At 43.6% G+C, this 18,809-nt stretch overlaps 1 protein-coding gene across 3 annotated transcripts in view; it reads left to right on the forward strand.

Annotated features, from left to right (window-relative positions):
- The window catches only part of P2RX5 (purinergic receptor P2X 5), a 428,476-nt gene that overhangs the window by 311,986 nt on the left and 97,681 nt on the right, over nt 1-18,809 (forward strand). For all 3 annotated transcript variants that reach the window (XM_069226337.1, XM_069226338.1, XM_069226339.1), the window contains 2 exons: nt 10,059-10,155; nt 16,245-16,325. In XM_069226337.1, coding sequence (XP_069082438.1) covers nt 10,059-10,155; nt 16,245-16,325 — 178 coding nt within the window. The remainder of the gene's footprint in view (nt 1-10,058; nt 10,156-16,244; nt 16,326-18,809) is intronic.

The following is an 18,809-nucleotide window of genomic DNA, read 5'->3' on the forward strand; positions in this document are numbered from 1 at the left end:
TTTGAGCGGGTAATCGGAACTCGGCCTCATGTTAGTGATATGAGCACCTTGTGCCAGTTGCCACAGGCCTCAAGCAAACATTTTATATCACAATGGGTGGTGCAGCAAAATGCTCTCAACAAGAACGTTTTGGGTGGAATGATCAGGGTGGTATCTGGTGGTATCTTGTTAGAGTTATGCTAACATGAACACAACTACCAACACACATCTGTTGAACCTAGATGTGTTGCATACATGTGCACTAAGTCTTTAGATATTACAGTGACACAGAAACAGCCCAAGCAGCTTTTGGAACTCCATGCTTCGCTTGGAACTTGAAGTTAGTCAAAAACTCAGCTAGCCCCGCCAGTGGAGCAGAGCTCACCTGGTGCGCTGCAGCCCAGTTATGGGCTTCACAGCGCAAGCGCAGACACAACACAACAAATAACTGGGCTGCAGCGCACACCGGAGCCCGGGAGCAGAGGTCAGAGGGAGGCGAGACGACGACGAGGAAAGAAGGACCCCCTGGAAGACCCTATTACCAATGGCCCTCATAAATGCGCCCAAACTCGGAAGCGCTAGGCTGGGTTGGGCCTGGCTAAACTGGCCCCTGCTTAGCACGTCCGAGATCGGGCACATTCAGGACTCCACGGGTCACAGAGTTTTTATTCAACACCGTGGAATTCCGTGAAGTCAGACTCAGTGAACTCCACCCAGGCCTAGTAAAAAGCTGGATCATCACATGTGGGCAGGCGAACTCCAGTAGATTATAGTTTCATTTTTTGTGCTATGAAGAAAACTAAATGGGGAAAACATTCTTAACGAAAATATGATGATTCTGTGTCACCCAACAAAGAACACCTTGCGCACACGTCTAGAGACAGGAAACATGAGAAAAGCAGCCACTGAGCTAAGATCTGAGATATCAGTCAAGATGCTCCAGGATTATCTAGGCACCAGCTACAGACTGTGGGAGCACACTGTCGGAAGCTAAGCCATGCTAAAAAAGCACCCATGAGACAGCTAATGTAAGACACATAACTCAGTCACCTGATGCTTATGTGTATTCTCTATTCAAGGCACTCTTCTCTATCCACCTCCAGTTTCACCTGTCGAAGTAGATAAAGGAGAAACACTGACCAAGAATCTAAAGGACAACCTATTCATAGAGGTGATTTTCCTTCTGTTCTTTCCTACGATAGCACAAACCTTGATAGGACAGCCAATGGATCACAAGCCATTATCCAGAGTCTCTCTTTCATTTACTCTACCAATGCTGCATTTCTAATCTTCCAGTGTTTCACACAATCAAATACCTGATTCTCCATGGCCAGATGGACCCTGAGATTATTTCAATTCCATTATTTCATACTTTAAAAACCCAAGAGTATGTGCATGCTGATCCTCCTAAATCAGTCACCAGCAGCTTCTTAAATTGTTTTTTAATGTTATGTTGATTCATTCTAGTTATAAAGTGCTCCTCGTGAAGTTTCATGCTACCAGCAGCGAATAAACTACAAAACACAGATGACACTAGGGTGGGGAGGTTACAATTAAAACAGCCAATTTTTAAGGTTTATCTGAACTTTAGTAAAAGTGATTCTGAGCGAAAATGAAGAGGGAGAAAGTTCCATAGCTCAGCCACCCCCACTGAAGTGCCTTTGTCTCCGATCCTGACAATCCAGCTAAATTGCACTTAAAGATGGGCCAGACTATCTGATCTTAGTGAGCTCCAAAGGACATTGCATTTGAATGTAGGCGACACAAAGTTAAGTGACTATTGGTAAAGTGGTCTTATATTTAATTCTTGGGGGCTTTAACATCACTCTTGTCCTGAGAAAACCTAGTCAATTTCCTGAGGCAAGTCAGCAGTCACATTGTAGTGTTCTTTATCCAGCCGGAGGTGGCAAAACATATTTTGGCAGATCCATAGTAAAAATTGTTCCCGTAATCAAGCCTACAACACTGCCTACCAGGAAAGGAAAGGGAGAGTCAACATGAAATACAACGTATTACCCTTAAATGAATGACGCAGGAGCTTGGGATCAAGTCTACATCAGCTTCTGGAGACAGATTATTGTGTAGGTCCTCCTAGAGTTACCACTGAACCCAGCCATTTGCTTTGGACAGCTTCAAGGCTTGAGACAACTTCAGCGACTTGAACTTCTCCTGAGGAGAAAGACATTTATATCGCATAGGTCTAACACAGGGTAGAGCCCACCTCCCTTTTTCCTGCATAATAAAACAATGTGAGTTGTATCCCTGCTCCACTTCTGTTGGTTTGACCAGCTCCATTGGTTCTAGAAAGAGCAGCCTCAGTTCCTAATGTAGACATTCTTGGAATACTGACCAGCCCAGAGGTATCCTAGATGATGACAGCTATGGAAACTCGAGAGCAAAGCCACTCTCCACCGCCAAAACAATACTTTTATCTGTGGTTATCTGAGACCTATGATAAGCACAGATGTAAAGTAGAGTGGGCCTCAAGAGATGGTGTCACATGGGGGGGTTGTCCTTAGAAAAGTAATTTGCTTGAGTTGTCAGTTGAGCAAGATTAATCTTCCCCCTGAGTCATCTCCCCTTCACCCAGTGATTCAAGAAGGAAGAACAGGCTCAAACCAGTGGCTTGATGCAAAAAAGCCCTCTGGCCTTGAATCATTAGAAGGCTTTGATCAGCTGGTTGAATGAAGGTGGCCTTGGTGGAACTACTGGAGAGCATTGGATAATATTGACTGTAGACATGTCTTCTACTGCTGCAGGAAATCATCCATCTAAGGATCAAGGAGATTCTTACCACCAAAAAGTACTACAATTACTTTCTTGAATTCTACGTTCCATGCCACAAATGCCAAATGCATGGACCCGGTGATAGCTTTGATGAGGTCTCACCACAGCAGCAGCACTAGCTGCACATCTTCGTTGCCCATGATGAACATGAGCAGGTACACTGCATGAACATAGTCTAGGGGCAAGGAAGTGTACCTGTCGAACACTTGTCAAGATGCAGCAGATTCAGCGCTTGGCCATGATGGCATTGGCATTAGCTTGTCTCTGGAAGAAACCAGCAGACTGGTGCCTTTTATTGCAGTATGTCTCGAGCCACATGGCCTCCTTGTCCCAGTGGAATCAGCAATCACTACATCAGTCTGAGCTGATAGGGTCCAGGAGAGAGAAATTAAATTTTCCTTGTGTGCCTCCTCTGTTGTCCTAAGCCTTTGATATGCAAGTTCTTACAAATACTTCCTGCTGATCTTTTGGGCCTGTTTGAAAACTTCTTATTTGATGGAGAGGGCAGGCCTCGGTAGTATTGTGGTTGCTGCCACCAGCACACAGATGCTTTCGTTCAAGGTGGAGGTTCTGTGATCTCAATGGAAAGTGCTTCCAAAGCCATGGCCAAGACCTCGTGGTAGCAACTGATTAGGTGCAGGGCCTTGCGGCCTCCAGTAGCAGTCTCCAGGTCAGTGTCCAGTTACTCTACATGAGATCTCTTGCAAAAAGAAGATCCAGAAGATGTAGCCATACGGTTAATAAATATCTGTAAAAGGATAGCTGGACCAGTTAAAATCTTGACCAACATCTGACCTGGAGTTGATGGTTGTGACATTAGCACTGTGCTCTGCTGCTGGTCTGTGTGCTGAGGAAGCTGCACAGACTGATAAGATCTGCACCAGGAAAGGCAGTAGTTCAACTGGACTGGGAGAGAGGTGCATCCGCACTGGAAGCTGAGAAACGTGTGTGAGCTTCCCAACATTCAGTTTGACACTCAGCATATCCAAGAAACAACCCAGGCTGACGGCAGTGCAGTAACAAAATAGGAAAGAAAGTATCGAGCTGCATAGGGGATTGAGGGAGCCCATGTTGATTTCAAAACGCTCTAGGAAAGTAGCAGTCAGCCAGATCAAGCTATAGCGGCAAATAGTGCACACATGCAGTTTCATCAAGATCAGGAACAAGTCATACCTCCCTTACAATTGCCTGTGTCAAACAGCAGGCACCCAGGTGCCAAACGCAAATGGTACTTGGTGCAAGGACTGACTGAAACACAGGAGAGAAAGCACTCTCAAGCCCTGAAGGAGATCAGAGCTGGTCTTTTTTTTAAAAAACGATGCTTAATCTTAGGAACATCCTCTGAGCTTTGTTTTTGTGATTTAAATAAGACAAATACCGTCTGCATCCGTACACTGGCAAGGAACTGTGATTCATGGCCTTATCAACATATCTGAATTTCTGCATTTCCCCCATTCCCCAACTAACACCCTTCCTCCTTCTTTCCCCCTACGGGATTGCAAAAGGGGTTGACGGTATAACATCTTTGAGGAAAGTAAATGCCAGGCTGTTGAGTCGCTTGTTGCTATTTGCTCAGAGAAGTTCTCTGTGACTGTTCGGAGTGAATGAGGTGCAACACTTTTAAATATCGGGGACATTGCAAGTGTCTATATTCTTTTGATAGTATCGAGGTCAGCGGACCCAGTCTATGAAGAATGACTTCTGTTTGTGTTCTATTATGGGTACCTTTTGTAATACTCACAAAGCCAGGATCGTTTTCGCTGCTGTGATGGTTAACATTGTTAATTGTTTACCCCTTAAGGATTTATGGGATCTTCCGCCCTTGTATTGCATGGCCAATACCACCACCACAGGTTCCCTGGGCAACTAAATGTCAAAAGTTCTATCAATCTCCTCCAGCACTGCCTCCCAGTATCTATGCAGTTTAGGACATGACCACTGATGTAGCAATGTGCCTGTGGCCCTTCAACCTCCACAGCCACTGTTTGATGTTTGTCTGATGTTTGTCTGTTCCATTTTGCCAATTTCTCTGGAATATGTACTGGTATGTTAAGATCTTATATTGTGTTTCCCTGGTGATTGCATTATGCGCTACCACCCTAGCGCTTTAGAATATATCTTCCCATTGTTTTAAGGATGTTTCACCCTTAAGTCTGATTCCCCTGTGGAGATAGTCCCAGTAAGTGTTTATAAATCGTTGAGACTGTATGGGGCTCATGGTAGCCTTCTTTCATCCACTTCTCATATGGTGTTAGTGGTCATGTGGCCCCTTGTTTGATATGTGGAAGGAAGACACAAGGGTGTATTTGTATACAGGCAAACCACTCCCTCAAATAACTTGTATTGTTTCTGCAGGTCTAAAAACAATTTTATTGAGTATTGTGAAAAGATCATGAAAAATCTTGTGGTCCGCCATTTGTGAAATGCATGTTTCAGTAGCTGGCATAAAATCGGTGTTAAAACAGATGTGTGTGTATAAGGATGGATACAATGACGGTCCTGTCGTCCGAGCTGCCTTATACCATATTACCAACATAACCCACATGACCAAGAGGCATGGCTTGAGGCCGATGGAGTAGCACACCTAGAGCAAAGCTCTTGGTGGCCTCCGGACATTAACCAGTATCCTCAATCCCCAGCCTATCCGGCTCCAGCCCAGAGCGCCGGTTCCTGGTGCAGATACAATCTGTGTCGCTCTGGCGCAGACCCAGTGGCTGGAACTGCCCTGTTGGGCCTACGCGGATCGACTGAGGCCTCCAACAGTGGAAGAAAATGGCGGACCGGAGGGGACATGGAGGAGAACGCCGAGAACGATGAAGGTGCTCTGGGACTGAGCACAAGCTGCGCAGCTGCCGGGCACGCCCGTGCGTGTAGCGGACTGAGCGTCGGATCGAGACCCGTGAAGCGGCGACTGGCGGAATGAGGCAGACCCCATAACCCCATGAGCAGCCCTGAAGATCACAGCTGAAGGAGGGAGCGGCCTGAGACAGTGGGGGAGACGAGTGGCCAGAGGAGACAGGAGTGGCCGTGGCTGGAGGGCTGGGCAGCAGTGCTGCGTTCCCTCCTCCGTTTGTCGACAGTGCAGCCAGCGCTGGACTCTGGCTGAGAGAGGACGAGTGGTGCAGCAGCAGCAGTGGCCCGGAGTGAGAGGCTGTGGGCGACGCTCCATACACCGGGGCAGTAACTAGAGACTGCCCCCCCACCAGAGCAGCTGAATTTGTGCCGTGATGGGCCCAACTGACGAGGGAGATGGCGCTGGACAGGCAGTTCCAAACCGGGACTTACCTCCGGAAACAACCCTTGACACCATTCTCCAAGCTATAGCGGCATTCTGGGAGGCCCTAGAGCTGAAAATAGATACGATAGCCATTGACCTGAACCTCCTAAGGGACGATCATCGTCACCTATCAGACAGAGTCTTCGCAAACGAAAGGTCCCTGGAACAACTTACCCCAAATTTCCAGCAGCTGAACACAACCTTGTCTGAAATGACAGCTTGCATCAAAACCCTGGAGACACAAGCAGAAGATGCAGAAAACAGGGCACAAAGAAGCAATCTGGAACTGGTGGGTCTCTCAGAAAAAGTAGAAGACAAAGCGGCAAATATGACAGCATTCCTAGAACAATGGATCCGCAAGGAAGTGGCTCCTGAAGGTCTCTCGCTATACTTCGCGATTGAGCGCACCCATAGAGTGCCATCCCAGCCACCGCCGCCGGGTGCAAGACCCCAGCCGGTAGTCACTAAACTGCTCCACTTTAAAGACCAGGATCACATCCTCACTCAGGCCAGATTGAAAGGAGAGATAAAGATAGGGGACCCCTGCATAATGATCTTCCCAGACTTCACAACAGACACTCAGCGACAAAGTGCATTATTCGCTGAAGCCATGAAACAGCTCAGGGAACAGGGAATTCAGTATGTTATGCTGTTCCCTGCCAAATTATGGATCGCTACCAATAAGGTGCTACTTTTTTTCACCTCCCCACAACAGGTATGGGAATGGCTGGATTCAACTTTCCCAGCTCTGGCAAAGGCATCGAGAATCCACCAAGACTCACGTGAGAGGCAAAGAAAAAAAAAAAACGACCAACCATGGCTGCAACGCTGCCACTAATGCGGGCATTGTTGGAGATGCAGGAGGCAATGGACACAGCGGCGTCCCTTAATAGACAGAGGCCAGGATCGTCCCACCCCTCAAACATTTTATCAGACCGTGACTCATTGTCTGGCAGTGCCTCTGTATCATCCCAGGACACATCTGACCCTCCACCAAAAGTAACCCCTGGCACATCAGACGAGATAATATAGCGGAGGCCTGTTATAAGGCACATTGGTTCATCAGCCCACCTCGGGAGAGTGGGAGAGGGCCCAATACTACTGGCGACACCTTGGAACCGAAGGAGTCCTTACAATGTTTTAGTGTGGAAGACCACAAAGAGTCTTTCACTAAGGACGGTGTGGGCTGAAACATCAGTCCTCAGAACACTATAGTCAGCGCTGGCTCTGCGCAGAATCACCCCACACAATGGTTGGGGCACAAAGAACTATCCTGGAACACTAGGTGGTGGAGAGCATGCTCGGCGGAGTCTGCTCCTGATTTCTTGCACTGACCCCCTATTTGAAATTTTGGAAACGTTATTGAAAGTTTGGATGGGGATGGTTGTGATACCGGTCCTGGGGAAGGGGAGTTAGGATGTTTGGTTACTTGTTTCGTTATTCACATGTTCAAACACAGGGGTCGTATCTGCTCAAATGCATCCATTCATACATAAGTGTGCGCCATCAATGACTTCCAAACGTAGGTCACAAGGGCGGAGGGATACATACTCGTTAATTAAGAACACCACATGGGGCACCCCCTAACTTCCAATTTCCTGATGTGGAACGTCTGGGGATTGAACAGCATGGCTAAACGCTATAAGGTCTACTCCCAACTCAAGAGACAGGGTATACATATAGCTGACTATGCACTAGGCCCACAACTCACACAGGAAACTATGATAGAGGAGACTTCAATTGTGTCTCTAACACGGAACTTGATAGATCGCACCCCCACTGCTGTGATCCCATACACATCGGTCAGCCAAGGTGTTCACAGATTGCCACAAAAACAAAGAATACACAGTTCCAATAGAGAAAAAAAAAAAAAAAAGTGTGATCCCTGCTGAGTCCCAGGGGCAAGAAAAGAAAGTCTCTGGGATCCAAATATACTGGAACAAAAGCCCTCACTCACCAATAGGTGACATGCTTCATCATTAGGCAATGCTCCTCGTCAGGCCCTCACTGCAATGCCTGATGGGCCCCACAAAGGGGGCTCTTTGCCGGAGTTCTTTTGTTGTAGAAAAATGCCAGTTGAAGTAAATTGGATTGGTAAAGAAGGTAAATGCTGTTAAAAATGGCTAGAGGTAGAAAAGATAATTTATTTAGTATTAAACCTCTGTCATGATTAAAAACAAGAAGTAATTAGGGGAAAAGAGAATAAGGTCTTGTCTCCCCTGCAAAAAACACCTTACCCTGAATTCTGGGAGTGTAGTGTGAGCAGGTATAGGAGCCCCTATACGGCTAAAAAGGTCAACATGTTTCTCGCTATATAAGTCTCTAAGATCTAATGCGATTCATCAGGACGAGAAAAAACCTACCTAATCCTAATTGTCATAGTACCTACAGTGGGTATTGCAGTGTTTCGCAGGAACCCTCCTCATAGTAGGGGATGGGCCCCATCGGGTGCGCAACAGGTTACTGTGGTCCTAAGAGGTTTTTCACTCTGCCACAGCGCCCGGTGTCACCTACCCAGCTTGAAGCTCCCAGTATTCAAGCCAGGTAGCTGACACCGGGCGCTGTGGCAGAGTTAAAAAAAATATATGTTACAAAACAATAGATAACCCATATGACGAGGAGAGAATGTAGGCCCCACTGTCTTTGTGCCTAGGGTAGCCAAGGAACCTGCCATAGGGGAGTAGCCACAACTCAGTAGTCTATGAGACACCATTGTTGCCTGTTTCCAGATTTTTCCCATTCTATCATGGATCTTAGGTGAGCAGCCTGGTAATCAGAGAATACATTCTTTCTAAAGTGGACTACAAGTTTAGTCAAAGTCTGTGGGTGAATACACTGGACAAAATAAGCTAGTTTATGGGCTTCTAGCCTTCCCCATCACAGTATAGGAACAGGAAAATAACAAGTCTCTGAGTTCTGCTTAAATCTTATTTTCATTGTGTCTAATTGATTAATTAAAGACTATGGAGAGGTAAATACCAAGATATTTCACAAATTTTGGTTGTCACTGTAAACCTGTCTTATTTATGCACCCTATGTTTTATATAAACCATAAGCTAAAGTCTCTGATTATTGTCGGATAATATCTAATAGCACTGGAATTTTTTTATCTGAGTTCTAGTGAACAATAGCGTGTCATCATCATATTTGGCTGTTTTTTACCTGCATGGTTTCAAGCCATTGTCTGGTATGTCTGAGCGGTTATTAAAGCATTGCAGAAGCATGCTAATGACTAGAAGGAATAGTAATGGACACAACAAACCATCACAGGAGTTCCCAAACCTAGCTAAAGCTTTAAGTGGCAGTCAATGGTATTTATGGAAGCCTCACTAGTCAGTTTATGTAAGGTTTAAAGAAAAGCTTGCCAGGGTGCAACTCATCTTTGAATATTGCATTGTAGGATGGAATAGAAGGTGGGTGTTTGTGATTCTCATTAGGAATCACCATGCCCACATCTTGCACCTATGTCTTGTTTTTATTTATGAGAGGAGGCAGGAGGACTCAGCCATGTGAAGATTATCAAAGGAAGGCTGTCAGAGTCAGCCATTGCCTACAAAGTGTGTATGGCACTGTAGGACCTGGTTAGAAGCACTTTCTTCATCATACTCAAATCCCTGCCACCATCCCACCATTCTTCCACCCCAGACCGTGACAGTTATTACCCCTTAAATTCAGGGGGCAGGACATGGGGAAAGAATGAAGAGGTGTAGTCATATGTACTACACCAGCAAGGCAAAGCCCATGTTTTCCCTTTTGACAAAAAATGTTTACACACCCCATGAAGGTAATCCTATATTTCAACTGAAGAGAAGTCCATAGACAGCCAAAAACTTTAATAAAATAAACATTCACTTTATTCAAAAAGACATCTATATGTTTGAACATAAGTAGTATGAACACAAGAAATTGCGTTCAGGACGAACAGCAAAGGAAGATTTGAAGAAAGTGAAACAAATGCTATTTTAATTTGTTAATTGAATGCACTTCTCACACATGAGGGCTGCCCTTTTTTCAGGTGTGAAAACGGGACGCTGCATGAAAACGAGAATGAATGCCACTGGGACCTGTGAAATCCTTGCCTGGTGTCCCGTGGAGAAGAAACAGAAGCCAAAGTAAGTTTATCATCTTCCACAGTGGTTTGTATTTCTGAATATTGATTAAAAAAGCATCTGACTTAACGGTGGCTTGCTTGCATTGCCTTCACATTAATAATGCTCTTTTGGGAGTAGATTTTCTATCATCAACTCCAATGAGGCCATGTTTGTGTAAACAACGTTTGTGCATTAGGGAGGAGTTAAGGAGAGGTTTAGGGTGGTCTTGCACCCACCAGCAAAAGAGTAAGACCATTGCCGTTCACAAACTGTATTCTGAAAGCTACTACAGTAAAAAAGGACCCAAAATCATAGTAAGTGTGCTCCAGCTCAGTGCTGGAGTAAGCAGAGCACTGCCTATGGCCAATCACTGATACTGCAATACCTGTCCATGGAAATTTAAATATATTTGAGTTAATGGTAAACAATTATCTAAAAGTAAATCATATGTATTATTTTATTTTAAAATATTGTAATAACCTTTTTGCAACATTATATTATATTAAAATGTAATTAAATAATGCCTTGTAATTAATTATATGCATCACTTTTAATAATTATTGATATCTAATAAAAATAGATTGTTTTATTTTATGTGGGATTTTGTTTTAGTTTGAATTTCAGATAAATAATCTTAATTTGATATATTCAAAATTATTATATGTTACATTTAAATTAGATTAGTAATGTTGTACCATTTGTATTATATTCTGTGTTTAAAAAGATATTGAATTAACATTATTATTTAACATACAAATATGTTTCTTTTGTAAGTTTAATGAGCATTTTTAATTTACTACTGTTTTTATATTAAATTTTTATGTTAATCAAATGTATGTATTCATTTTAAATGTAGAACAAACTAAATAAATGTTACAACACTATTAACTTATTTTTTAATCAAATGTTTAATTCAGTAGGTGTGGTGTTAGCCAAGACCTTTTAATTTTACTAAAATAGTATACTATACTTACATTTTGGGGCTTTCGGCCACCTCTCTTAATCCATTGGTCTGTTGTTGTGTCACTCATGGTGCTTCCTTCAACTACAGCATACAGCATGAAGCAAGGGGTCAGCATACTTAAGCCACTTGCAAACTTCATTTTGAGTGACTGCATTTTGCTCTCTCACAAGGAGCACATCTGCACAAAAGCTAATTCCCTTCAGTGCCAGTGCCAGTGTTTTTGTTTTTACTTTATAATTACTTTAGTGTTGCTTTTGTGTTAGCCTAGTGTGATAGCAGGGCACTTCTGATGCACATTACACATTTCATCTTTATCAGATTCCATCTCCTGCCAATGCTGTTGTAAATTAGTTTTGCTTTTCTCAATGCTGCTATTTCACAGTATACCAGAGTGTGTCCATTTGAAACTGTTCTGTATTAAGTTATCATCTTTTTGCTTTTTTCTTTCTCTCCTCTTTTTCTTCCATTCTTTGCTTCTTAATTTATTTTTTCCTTCCTGTGTTTCCTTGTTTCATTCTTTCCTGCTTTCTTTCCTTCCGTCTTGGTTTCTATCTTTCATTCTTTTCCTTACCTTCTTGCCTTCTTTCTTTTAATTTTTCTTTCCTTCTTTCTATCTTATCTTCTTTTTTCTTGCCTTCTTTCATGTTTTCCTTCTTTCTTGCTTTCTCTCTTTAATTTCCTTCCTTCCTTCCTATCGTCCTTCCTTTTATTCTTTCTTTCTTGTGTTCTTTCTCAAATGCAAGAGGCTTGCAGCCAATGCTAGCAGGGGAGAAACAAAGCCCCCTACAAGCAATGATGCCGGGGACACACACACGGTGCCTCAACCCTTGAAGTGGCCCCCTCACAGCCCAGTGTCAATGAATAGCTTTGAGTTATGGGACATTCTATGGCCCCTCATCACATTCAGCCATCATTTTACAAGATGCCACTGAATGCCAGGCTGATTGACTTTTCAAGGCCTCAGTTAGTCAAGGCGTTTTGATTTACTATAACTGTGTGTATAACAATTCTTATAGGGGTTTCAGCCAGAATTCATCCAGTAGTCTGAGGTTGGTGTCATTCTAGCATGCATTAAGGGACAAGGTAAAAGTTCACTATAGCCGTTGGATGACTTGATTTACAGCATGCCGCCCTTTCACAAAGATCAAATCCACACACAAAGTAGTTCCCTTCAGTGCCAACTTTTTTGCCTGTAGTAAATAATTTTGTTTTGAGATTGCTGAGGGCCAGCAAATTCCCAAACAATAAAGTTTTGCAAAAACCAAAACAAAACACAAAAAGAACTGCCAGAAGGCTAGCAGCCAATGCCACGCCTATTGTCTTTGCCAGTGGTTGTTGAATATAGTAACTTACACCAATAAGTTGCACTCAACCCTCATTATTCAGAGGGTGGAGTCATGTAAATCTACACTTTTGAGTAGCCTTACATTTGTAAACAAAGAATAGCAAAAAGTAGTAAAGTTACTCAAAAGTGTAAGGATAAACCTCCACGTGTAACTGACTCACATGTGCAAGGTACCTTTAATAATAGCCCTAAAACGGTCTTATGAAAGCCTTATTGTACTGTGGTTTTATACTTATTTATATTACATGTTTGGGTGTTTTCATTGTACAAAATGCAGTGGTATAAAAGCCCATATTTCAGAGGGACAGTTAAAGTCTGGAAATGTGGAAAATGTCATGGGCCTCTGTGAAATAAATTCTTAATCATCATAGGGACAAGCCAGAAATACACTGTGTGCAGCTTAACCATTCTCATTGTGTAACCAACATTCTAATCACAAAAGGTAGACACACCTTTCATATTCTACTTTTAATAAGCACCAATTGTTAGTTGTACTTTCTGTGCACATGTATGGTGCACAGACGAATTAGGCAAATGCAAAATGTAATAGCTTTGCCAATTCTTGTGTGGTAATCTGCAGCCATTGTAAGTTTAGGTTTCATTGAAAACTTTCGTGCTTTTTCAGTTAATAGATATACAAAAATATTTACATGCATCTGAAAGATATGTGTGAATGAAAAAAGTCATATAGGAAGAGGGCAAGGTAGAGACAGAACAACATGGGTAACTAGCAAGCAAGGAGAGAGAATCATCCAAAAGAATAAAGAGGAATAACATTGCATTAAACAAGTGGAGCATGTTAAGAGTAAGAAAATTCAAATTACAAAAAAGGATTTAAAGAGCTTTTCAAGGTATTTTACATTAAAACAGCAGGACTATTTATACGATTATCTTTTTGAAAAAATGTATCCTAAATGAAAATTGGTATCTTTGAATAAACAAAAATATTAAGTTTGAATGACAAATGGAGTGTTTTGCTGGTTACCACTTATCAGAGGGTTGTGTCCACCATGTAGGATCAGGGAACGTTCAAAACGTTGAATAAAACTAGAGTTAAGGATCATGAAGAATGGGTGTTACTCTGAATGTTAGAAAGCTATTGAGAGCTTATCTGAGTTTCACTGGTTTTGTTATTTCCCAGGAGAGAACAGGACCAGCTTCAGCGCTGGTGGCGCCCTTTGTAACAATCTTTTTGCTCCCCCCCAATGACCTTCCCTACGGATTCCCTCACTACAACACTCCCATTTCCCCTCATCTCTCCATAGCCCGCCTCACATGTATTTCATCTGTTTTGTAGCGATACCTATACCAGTGTATTGTGTCAGAGCACTTTACATCACACACACATTATACAGCAGCAGTGAATCAAACATGTGTACATCAATCTTTAGGAGAGGTTACACAAGACAATGAGGATTACAAGGTGCAAGAATCACATTCCATCCATACTAATAGGCAGTATATTTTTTAAGAGTGTTTGGTCTGGAGAAGCACATATTCAGGATTTAAAATGTACAACAGTGGTCGGGGTGACTTTACTAATAAGAATGTGTTTCAACCCAAACACTTTTTGGGCAACAAATTTCATTAAGATAATGAAAGACGAAGGGAAATATATATTGTTCTAACCTGTTGTTCGAATGTGAATTTACCTTGAAAAACAAAATACAACTGGCGTTTGGCAAAACAGGAACGGTATGTTTAATTAAACATTACTGCCAGGAGAACAGCTACAGAAACGGGGTCTGTGGACTGTCTCAATGTACAATTGATCTGCACAGTGTTTTATACTCTCTGAGTACCATAAAACAATTACAACATTCATTTTTGAGTAAACAATGTGAACAGTTGTCTTGGAGCCAGAGGGCCGGTGGGTAACAAGTCCAGACGTCCGGCCTGAGGGGCGCATGATGCTGCATGTTACTGTGCATGCTGTGTTATGAATGGCTGAGTTAACTACCTGTGGCATCTGACTTTATGGTGTTGTGGGAATGTACGCACCCCTCAGGTCATTTGTGCTTTACAGGGGCCAGTCTCCTGGGACCACTGTGGTGTCGCTGTGCCTATCTGTGGGATTGATCTGAGTTTCCTGTTTGCACGTTTGTAGGACGGCTACATGCTGCTCCACCTGTGACCTGTCAATCAGTAACCTCAGGCCTAGGTCTCAGAGCCTGCCTGGCCAAGTACTTCTGAGTCGGGGTCGATGAAGATTTCATGGCGAGTGAATTCGACAATAATGATGCAATTTCGTTTTTATATGTAAAACCTTTACCATGCAGTTTGCATGCAGCTCTTTGATGACAGTGCATAGGTCACTTTTCTATATTAGGATTGTAACTTATGAACTGCAAGTAACAAAAGGATCTCTGTGACAAAGGCAGTAACCTTCTGAGCTATCCACATAAAATACAGTTCTTTGATCTGCATGGTACACATTCTTTGCAGCAGGCACATTAACCCTTTGTGCTAGTTTATCATGAGGCAAAAATACCACTATTAAAAACTGTGATCTCGATCCAGCAGCAACATTAATCAACAAAGTTATCTTCATATTTTTGTTTCCTCAAAACTGCTGGACACACAAGGAACTCTGTAGCATGTGCTTTTAAACCCATAAGTTATTTCTAAATACAGTGCCCCACAAGCTCAGTATTAGGGGCAGCTGCACTGGCGTACCACCTTAAAGACGGCCCTGAGAGGGAGACATCTATCACCACTCCTACTATTGTTTACCTGAGGCCTACACACTTTTCGGTTTTGTGGGTTTAAAGTGTACAGTGGAAGGCTTTACGCTGTGCACACACCAGTAAGGGAAGCTCTTTTGATGCCTATTCTCTGTGAGTCAAACAAGGTCTGGGCCTGCCAGGCATATGAGCTCTGCTCATGGCTCCAGCATGGAGTTGGTCCTTTCCTGTGAATAATAGTTGTTGACTAATTTAGGCATAATGCCACATATTCAAAAAGATGTCCTCTGGGGTACTGCTTGTAGGAGTGCTGGTGCAGGTGGTGCCAAAAGAACCTGAACATGTTACTTTATATAGACGATTCCCAGGGCCCGAGCTGAAAGCAGATGCAAAGCCTTACACGTGTAATGTGGAACATTTCCAGAATGGGGAAGGATAAATGCATCTGTGACATTCAGGCCTTTGTATCTAGCCAATCAAAATGTGTCATCTGATTTTTTACAGCATGTCTAAGACCCAGCATACACCTCTCCATCTCTTCTTCCAAGTTTCCCTCAGACCCCCAACACCCATGCCTCAAATTTTTCCACCAAATGTGTAAACTATAAAAATACTGCTGCATGGTTTCCCCTGTCTGCCAATCAGGAGCCATCAGAACTTCTATATGTGAATGTTCTGTTTTAAATACTGAACCTGCTTCTAAATTTTACTATCTAGGGGAGCAGACGTCCAGCAAGATAAGTGATCTTGACTAAGTTTACCCAATTTCGTCAAGTGTGAATCAAGGATTAAAAAAGGGTACTATACTACCGATACTCAAGTCTCCTCTTTCTAAAGCGAGCATGTTATCCCCTGAAACTCACCATTAGTACTATTAATAGAGATATGGCCCTTCGAAGTCTGTTCTTCCTGTTTACGTTTGAGAGAAAAGGGCTTTAAATATCTAACTAGGGCACCAGTCTATTTCACAGTAATCGAAGGGATGACCAATGCTCTACAGCACGTGGCCACGCACTCTCTCTGGTAGTTGAATTCTACAAGACAAATTACTATTTGTGAATGACTGAGATCCACTACATGTATTCCTTCAATTTTTATTGTTTGTTTTTGTTTGCAGGAAACCCCTTTTAGAAAAAGCTGAAAACTTCACGGTATACATCAAGAACTCCATCCGCTTCCCCAAGTTCAGCTTCTCTAAGTAAGTGCTCTCCTTTACTCACACTTATAAGCAGTACAGACACTGTTTGTCATGTTCCCTGGACCGCTTTTTCCAAAAGCAACAGGAGAGCAAGTGATGTGACCAATATCTAATATTTTATCAATTTAGTGAATAGAGGATACTCTGTTGTTGACTTACCTTTCCAAACATATATTTATTTCACTAGATTTTATTTTCGAAGAATATTTGTCAGTCATGAGCAGGTACAAAGGTATCTGAGAACACTACAAAAGAATAATGCATGAAAGCATAATTTCAAGTGACATGAATGCAAAAAAGGACTTGGCAATTATAATTAAAGTTTAGGACAAGATATTCTGTTTGTAAAATCATCAGCAACATTTAGTGCAACCATAAGAAAAGAGCTGTATGTTCTAACACGTGGAGGGGATTGGAGTTTGCCATCATGCCGTAGGCAGCATCGCAGAAGAACTCCCTGGCTGCTTCACACCTCCCCACACCTCATGGCCTGCCTGCCTGAATCTGCATGCCATGGGGGCCCCAGCTTCTGCAGAACTGGAGGCACACTGCGAACTTCGGCAGCTCCTCTGTTAGGGCGGAGGATACCCTTGCCTGTGCCTGCTAATAAACATCCCCCCTCTTTCAAGGTTGCACTTGCTCCGGCCAGTTTAGCTCCCAACACTGACGCTGCAGAGGAGCTAAATGTGGTTGTACTTTGATTAGATATTTGTGGTGGTCTGCCTCCTTGTACCCACTACACCATAGGCCGTTCCCAGAGAACAAAGGATGATGCCTCTATGGACGCCTTCACTGAGGGGATCAAGCAGTGCACTGGGGCAACATGGCCAAGTTTGATAAGCTAATGGAGGCGGTCAAATCTTCTGTGGAGCGGTTGGAGGGTAAGATCGACTCCATATAGATGGTTAGGCCTTAACTGGAAGGACTCAGAGAAGATGTTGGCTCCGGTGTTCACCCTTAAGACTTTCATTCAGACTCTACTGCCGGAGAAGGCAAGCAGGGATCGCCGAACACCAATATGGAAGTTCAAGTATGCCGGCTAGAGGCCAGGATTGATGACCAGGAAAGGAGAGTACATCATAAAAATATCAGGATTGTAGACCTGCCAGAAAAAAAGAGGGTGAGTCCATGCTTGGATTTTTGGAGGACTGGCTACAGGAGGTTGTGGCCACAGAGGGCTTATTCCAGTTCTGTGCGCTAGAATACAAGCATAGATTCCATGTCTGACCGCCCATGCCGGAGGCCTCACCCCATCAAGTGATAGCCTGGTGGCTATATTTCTAGGACAGAGACTTCCTTTTACAACAGGTACGCAGTCATGGCCCCCTTGCAGTGGAGAATTCTAAGGTCTCCCTTTACCCAGAATTCACCATTCAGGTTAAGAACTGGAGGGCACCCTTCACTGCTGTGAAGAAGACGCTTCAGGAACTGGGTTTGCTCTATGCCGTGTTGTTCCCCTACCCCACCTGAGGATGTAGATGTAGGGTGAGACTCATTTCTTCTCGGACCCCGCAGCGGCATGGGATTGGCTGTAACTTCTTAACGAGATAACTTTGCAACCGCCCCCGCCGAGCAGTCTGTATTGCAGCGACCGAGGTGGCAGAGATCACGTAAGCGTGGGGTGCCCCCACCCACCAAGCAAAAGGTGGCCTGCAGAGGAGGCCTCATTGGATTCCAGAGACGGTTCGTCACTTCCCATGTCACAATCGTGCAGGGGGTCTTCCTGGAGTTCAATGAACTCAGTGATGCCGGGCCTAGAACATACGCTGCTGGTAGTTACCCCAGACACAGCAAATTACCTCATTTGACCCTCACCAACAGAAATGGGCTGCTTTTTCATTTACATACTAGACTATACCTCTAGTATTATATGCATGGGGCTGTTGGTTTCCCCTTATATAACCTACTCTGTTCATGGTGTTGCTGAGGAGAAGTTGAGTGTGGCGGGGAGCCAGCATTTTACGAGACTCCTTATTGGATTATACTCAGACGGACACTAATGGGCAGGCAAGTCTCTCTACCCTACAGAACCTTCTGTAATGGAACTTGTTGGCCTTTATAACAGGGCTTTAGCTTGTGGCCATTGCCTATATGTTTGGGCAGGATATGTTTATATCACAGTCCACGGAGGATGTTGAGGGTATCTAGTTGGTTAGTTGTGTCCTTCTGTTATGTTTCTTGCTTCATGGGTATGAGTGCAGTGAGAGAGGCTGTAGGAAGGGATGCAAGACTGTTGGATGGTGGTGCTGCAGTTGAGCTAGTGTATGGGAAGGTCATGGGGCACAGACACACATTCTTCAATACAGCAATGGCTGACTGCATCCGAATGATTACCTGGCATGTGACGGGACTGAATACATCGTCAAGGCGGTGTAATATTCTGGCATGTGTAAAACATAGAGGGGCATAGATCGCATTTCTACAACAAACCCACTTGATGGACAGCAAGGGTAGGGGTCTCCCGAAAAGGTGAAGAGGAAACTT

The sequence above is a fragment of the Pleurodeles waltl genome, chromosome 3_1 (genome assembly GCF_031143425.1).
Source record: "Pleurodeles waltl isolate 20211129_DDA chromosome 3_1, aPleWal1.hap1.20221129, whole genome shotgun sequence".
Lineage (NCBI taxonomy): Eukaryota > Metazoa > Chordata > Amphibia > Caudata > Salamandridae > Pleurodeles > Pleurodeles waltl.